General features: G+C 42.2%; 1 protein-coding gene across 2 annotated transcripts in view; it reads left to right on the forward strand.

Moving 5' to 3' along the window:
- Positions 1 to 341: 341 nt before the first annotated feature.
- Positions 342 to 6,903, forward strand: part of tbc1d19 (TBC1 domain family, member 19) — a 22,034-nt gene continuing 15,472 nt past the window's right edge. The window contains exons 1-9 of one of the 2 annotated variants that reach the window (XM_071908111.2): positions 342 to 494; positions 676 to 748; positions 896 to 941; positions 2,664 to 2,739; positions 2,914 to 2,988; positions 3,342 to 3,405; positions 4,768 to 4,814; positions 4,938 to 5,048; positions 5,265 to 5,337. In XM_071908111.2, coding sequence (XP_071764212.1) covers positions 399 to 494; positions 676 to 748; positions 896 to 941; positions 2,664 to 2,739; positions 2,914 to 2,988; positions 3,342 to 3,405; positions 4,768 to 4,814; positions 4,938 to 5,048; positions 5,265 to 5,337 — 661 coding nt within the window. In that variant the 5' untranslated portion in view covers positions 342 to 398. The remainder of the gene's footprint in view (positions 495 to 675; positions 749 to 895; positions 942 to 2,663; positions 2,740 to 2,913; positions 2,989 to 3,341; positions 3,406 to 4,767; positions 4,815 to 4,937; positions 5,049 to 5,264; positions 5,338 to 6,903) is intronic. The other variant, XM_078291747.1, reaches the window with a different exon arrangement.

Here is a 6,903-nt window from a genome sequence, read left to right on the forward strand (position 1 = left end):
CAGAACAGTGGGGGAGATGGGTGAAGCCTGACCTTTGCTATAATTGAATTGAAACTAGAGAAATAACATTAGTCATTATTTCCAATTACGAATGCCATTTATTTCCAAGCCGTGGAGGAAACGGAATGATGATTACGAGCCATTTACATTCAGAAAAAGAAATGTACTATTCCTCTCTATAACATTGACTCCAGTTTACTGTCGGGGCAGAGACACTAAAAGCTAGGAACCAATGTCGGTTCATGTTTCCTGTACACACTCACACACACACACACACACTCGGTCCCCAGTTGCTAAGTAACCTCTGCAGGGGGCCGGCTGCCGCATCGCCGGGTGCTCGATGGATACAGAAAGTGAAGCTGTGCCGTTGTAGTCCAAACCAAACGAGCTTTGACAGGATGGACGAGGGCACGGAGTTATCACTGACTATCGCCCAAATCGTCCAGCGGCTGAAAGGAAGCCACTTGCACTCTCAGATAGAGAGGCAGGCCAAAGTGAGTAGCTTAGCATTAGCTAGCGATGCGGAGCAGCAAGCTAACCGAGCTCAGTCAGCTGTTAACGTTATCCCGGGACAACTGACCGTTTGGCTTTGCGCTTCTAGTTTAAACAAAGGCATACAAGTCAGATACAATATGTCTAACTTTTTTTTTTTTTTTTTTTTCAAATGTTGTTTAGGAGTGTTTGCACCAGCCCGAGATAAAATTGGAGTCTCTTAAAGAGGACGTGCGCAATTTTCTTAAAACATCAGGTGGGCGCATGAATGTCATTATCAGTTCTGCATATATTTACCATCATAGCTTACTATTCTGCCATTTATATGGTAATAAAATAAAAAAGCAACTACAAATCCATTGTTATTACTAGGTATTATAATGCATTTTATTATGTTTTACAGGCTGGGAAAGAAAGCTACAGAATGCAGTGTATAGAGAACTGCATGTGTAAGTAATCTTTAATCGTTGTGGCATGATGGTATTTGTGTTAGGCTTCACAACACACATATGCACACACAGGCACCTGTTATGTTTCAATACTGACTCCCTATGAATTCCAGGAGACACCGGATGATTGGTTATTCATTAGTAGTCCAGCACACACAAGCATTGCAAATCACTCTCTCACTTCAATTACAGTGCTTGGCAAAGTTGATAAATCTCCTTAATTGGAATGACAGGTGATTAGATTGTTAGATACTGAGGGAGAATCCGTTTAGTTTGCCCACCAGGTCTAGACCAATCAACGAAAAGCATGAAGATGCTTGCTGCTGCATGCATCCTCTGCATCCTTATGCATGTGCACTGGAAAACATTTTCAATATCACAATATCGTGTCCGTACCCCCCGCCAGAAACCCTGTAGATTTGCTGTGTTTGCCAAATTAAATTCTGGTGTTGAGTATAGACACTTCTCCGCCCACTGGAAGTGACACATGCTGTCTCCTGCACAGCAGCAAGTGAGCACTCCTTCTGTATTCTTTGGTGTAAAGTGATGGCAGACCGGCCGGGTTTGTAAACATGGCGTGCTGTATGCAGTTTACTGCCATCCGGTCACATGATTTCTCGGTGTTGAAGCTGGAAAATGTTCAAACAGTTAGAGTAGTCAAACAGAGCCAGCAACTTGCAAAGCTGCCTGGTGCAGCTTTGCTCTGAGACACACAGACATGTCTGTGTTTCATCAGAGCGGTCCTAACACAGGTTCAGCTGGTCGCTCTGCCCCTGGAGCAGTTCACCGTCCAGGTTAAGTGTCTCAGTCAAAGCCACTTTGACAAGAACCATCACTTGTGATTGGGTTTGTGACCGCTCTGTTATGCATTTGACCTGTTTCGTTCCTTCAGGTATTAAAAGATATATGACATGTTATTTTTTTTTTTACTTACACCTCTCAGTGTTATTTGATTCTTCTTTTATCTTATGTTGTGACAAAGAACACTGCAATCCAGGCTTTCTAGAGGATATTACACAGCAATCTACCTTAACCCCATGTTATCCTGACTTGTGCCCATTTTTTAGTTAGAATCTCTTATTAGAATCAATAGGCAAATAGTTTTTTAAAGTGTTTGTTCCTCAACTGTAATTTTATTGTCTTACCTTTAAGGCTAACATACCCTCTTTGCTTTCTTCAGATTGAAACATAGGACGCCTAGTGTTTTTCTTTCTAAGGGTGACATATAACTTTGACTAATGCTTCCTTATTTTGCCCATTAGTCAGTCCTGTGTGCTCTTATGGGTGTTTAGATTGGGCTGAATGTTGTGTAGCACACGGAGACCTTGAGTCATTTAATATGTCTTGAGCATGGTAGGTGGGCAAAAGGCAATGAGACAAGTGCTGCATCTGGTGCAGACGAGTGCTGACTCATCTGAGCTCTGACTGCTTTTTCCTTTTTTGAAGAAATGTATTATTTTATTAGGCTCATTGCCAGCACTTCTCCTTTGTTTTATTCTCTGGTCCGATAGCCTAATTCTGTCAAGCAGTTGTATGGAGTTCTGGCTTAAAATCTGGCACGTTGTCTTACTTTCAATTCCACCTCATATGAACTGTCTTCAGTGCCTTCGGTGCCTCGAAGCTGTCAGTGTCTGTAGCATTTTAATGCATTTACTTGATCAACCCGCCACCTATCTACCCCCCTCACCCCCCCGCCCCCACTCTTGTGTTTGCTTGGTCTAGCCAACTGCCCCCCAGCCATCCCGCGGCTCCTGCAGAGCATCTCAAAGAGCCGCTGGCCTACATGCGCAAGGCACAGGTCAGTCTGTCTCTTCCCATCTCCATCACTCTCTCTTGTTCTCCTTCTACCTCTGTGACTCTTGTCTTTTTTGCGAGCCTGCTGAATTCAGAGATGTGGCCCACTTAGGTATTTGTAGCACGGTATCTGAAGCCCAGTGTGTGTGTGTGTGTGTGTGTGTGTTCTCTTATACAGGCCAGCTGGGAGAAGCGTATCCTCAAAAGCCTGAACAGCATGTGTACAGAGCTGGGAGTCCCTCTGGCTCGCATGGTACCTAACATGTTTTCAGTCTAGGCTAAGCATAATTACAATAGCACTCAAACTCTCGGGGAGCATCTTTTGTAGTGTAACAGCCTTCATCACATTGCCCTTTTCACCATGTTGTGGTATTTCTAGAGCATTTTTCACATTGTGCTTTGTTGTTTTTTTTGTGCTGACTGAGCTCTGAGCTGTAGAGTAAAGAGTAGCTGTTTGAAATCCTGTATATCAGTCCAGTTACTTGGTTCTATGCAGACATGGATTTCTTTGTGACCCAAGAAGCACATTTTGGATGTGTCATGTTTGATACTGGTTCTGTTCTGGCAATATGTTGTTGACATGCCGTATTTCTGCGTGCTCCACAGAGGCCTGCAGCGGAGCAGAAGGAGCTCACCAACAAGTGGAACGAGATGGGCACAGACGAACCAGGTCTCCAGACACTATCCAGGGGTTGTTGTGCCTACACAAATCTGCCTCGATGAATGTTTGGCATCAGTCTGGCGCTGGTGTATTTTTACATTAGCATAATAAGTCTGTCAGCTAGATCTACTGCTTAATGTTTTTTTTTTTTTATTTATTCAGGGAAGGTTTACTTAAGCACATGCTCTTTTTCAGCAGCATCCTGTTTCACGTGCTTCCAGTTAGAGCAGTGGGTCAGGACCTATTATTATTTCAGTATTATTTTTGTATAATGTTGGCGTTTAATGTTGGCATACACTACCAGTCAAAAGTTTGGACACACAGATTTTCCTTTATTTTTTACTATTTTTCACATTTTAGAATAATAGTAAAGACATCAAAACTATGAAATAACACAAATGGAATTATGCAGTGACCAAAAAGGGCTAAACAAATCCAAATTATCTTATTTTTTAGATTCTTTTATGGAAAGGCAAAGGCTTTGGAACGAAATTCATACATAGGCATCACTAACCACTATTTATATTTGTCTAAAAAACAAATTTCAAGCATTTAAGCATAAGCCTTTAGATCAAAATGGCTTTAAGAGAATGAAAAACATAGTACATTCAATCAGGTGTGTCCAAAACTTTGACTGGTAGTGTATATTAACATGAGATGCCAGAAGAGGCATCTCTTACCACTGCTATTAAATCTTCAGTGATGGTTTATAGGCTCGCACTTGGCGAACCAACCCACATTCACTCTTCAGACCTGTTCATGTACAAAGCACACGGTGTAACCTTGTGTCCTAGCAGTGCTATCTGAGCGCAGTGGGGTATGATAACATTTAGGATTGTGTGCCGTCGCTGGTCTGTAAACACTCGGGACTGTGAATATAGAAGCTATCCAGACTCCTTGGACTGAGCTGCGATAACGAGCGGAACTGAACCCCTCCACCCCCACCGTCCGTCCGTCCGTCCGTCCGTCCGTCCAAACCTTAATGTGCCCTCGTTCTGCAGCTGACAAGGCACTTGACTTTACTGCCACGCTGCGTGGACACAGCTGGAAGTCCCACTTAAAGCCGGCTCAGTGTGCGTTAGCTGTCCTCTGCCGTTCCGTTACTTTTGTAGACATTGCCAGGTCTGGCTGCACAAACTGAAGTGCGGCGTCACAGACTGGTGCTGAGGTATACTCAGGTTCAAGCTGTTGAAGTGAACTTTATGGTTGGATACGTTTGTGTCGTCTAGATCCTATGCAGTTAAACCTTTTCTGAAACCACGCATATGTAAACATTGTGTATACGCTTCACTTGGAGAACTGTCATCCGTAAGTGATGCTATCAATGTGTTTTTTTTAAGATCCGCTGATGTGTTTGTACTCCCTCTACAGATTTAAGTCGTTTCAGGCCCGTCTATGCCCCCAAAGACTTTCTGGAGGTAAGCGGACTCCCTGCCCACCAGAGTATTCAAAAAAGTTCATTTGTGGTAAAGCAGAAGTCGTATTTTAATGCTAGAATGACATCTAGTGTTCCTAAAACTACATTTCCCATGGCCTTCTAGGTGTTAATCAGCCTGCGGAACCCCAACCATGACAGCAGCGAGGAGGTCAGCGCCAGGAGCCACTGGGGCCTCATCCAGGTTCCCCTCAACGTCAGGGACGTCCCACAGATGGTAGGGACCCATGGGTGGGTCTGGTTGGATGTGTGTGTGTGTGTGTGTGCCTGCAGGTGTTGCGTCCATTATTGAAACTGTGGATACAATGCATATAGCAGTATCTTCTATTTTATTTAGCTGCTCTAGGACATTGAAATGTCCAATAATGATGTAGATGATGAATCTCATTTGAACTCTGCTTATAGTGTTTTGTGTTTTTTTTTCAACCGGCAGAGAGAGGCCTACTCAGAGCTGAGCCTGACCTCTGGGCAGTTGGGCATTGATGACCACACTCACGTCCACCCAGGTAATCACAAAAACATTCAGTTACACTCCGCCATTACCCCTCTTAATCAATAAGCCAGCTGATTGGTTTTACTTGACCAAGACTTTTTATGTACATTGTGTCATCATGGTGGCGTCTGTGTGTGTGTGTGTGTCTGTGTGTAGACATAGAACAATACATACAAACTTCATACTTACACCACAGGTTCCCCCTATACAGTAGATGATCTGATTAGATTTTGGAGCACCTTGCTGCAAACATTTGCATATTAACGAGGACAAACTGATTTTCTTGATACCACTATAATTCCTTCATGCTTTAAGATATAGAGTTCATGTCAAGACAAGTATGTTGACGCAGAACTATTTGCTTATTAATGCAATACTTAGCTTAACTAGAAGGGCACTCGGAGAGCGCAGACCTCCGCCAAGGTTCGTGCTATTATCGCTTGTTCGTGAGTCGGATCCGGATCCGCTCCAAAATTGAATGGGTTCTAACTCGGCCCATGCTACACCCTTCCACAAAGTTTCATGAAAATCGGTCCAGTAGTTTTTCCGTAATCCTGCTAACAGACAAACAAACAGACAAACGACACCGAAAACATAACCTCCTTGGCGGAGGTAATTAATGACCTCGTTAGCCTAACTGGTTTTGCTTAATTTATCATGGTGATTATAGCGGGACATTAGGCAGCGCAAGTGCCTTTTTTTTAAGCTTATTAGTGAGTATTAATGAGATTTTAAAAACATATTCAGCATGAGTTATTTTCTGGAAATGATAAGTACAACCGTGAAGGGACTGGAGAGGAGCAAAGGGCTCCCAGAAAGGCAAAACACTAGAAAAATGAGGGGAAGGGAACCACTTCTAATGCAAAAAAGAAACTGTGTACAAAGGAGAACAAAGGCCATGGATCAGTAAATATAATATAATATAATATAATATAATATAATATAATATAATATAATATAATATAATATACCTGTACATGCACACTTTAGTCAATGCATTTTGAGTGAATACACTCCCTCAAGCAGCAATGAATAAATACTTAGATTTCTGCATTAGAAGTTGTTCTCATATTGTTCCCATATTTTCCTGGAAATTACAAGCATATCTCTTGCATCAAATCTGTATTGGTTTTCTCTGATAAACACTAAATCGAACTAAATAAACAATCTAATCTAACTAAATAAACCAAATAAAAGGCCAGTTTGCAAGATCGCTCTTATTTGCATGGGGAGAATAAAGTTATTACTTATTTATATACTATATAATATACAATGGAATTATTTCTGATAATTTTTTGGGTGTGGATAGGCATAAATTACACATTTTGCTTTTCAAAGAATAACAATTTGGATCGCTCCAACAATAACCATGTAGCTCCTGTCCTATATCTTACCAAAAAGGATTTCTGCCTAGCAGGGATTCATCAGAAGCACCCAGATAAAGAGTCGTTTACCTCATGAACGCTGGGATCAAATGGTGTAAACCACACTAGCTTTGGGTTTCTCCTATCAGCCTGTGTCCCTCTCCCAAGCCACATGGCTGTCTGGGATCTCTCAAACAATATCTCTGTATGTCCAG

This window comes from Centroberyx gerrardi, chromosome 23 (assembly GCF_048128805.1).
Source record: "Centroberyx gerrardi isolate f3 chromosome 23, fCenGer3.hap1.cur.20231027, whole genome shotgun sequence".
Lineage (NCBI taxonomy): Eukaryota > Metazoa > Chordata > Actinopteri > Beryciformes > Berycidae > Centroberyx > Centroberyx gerrardi.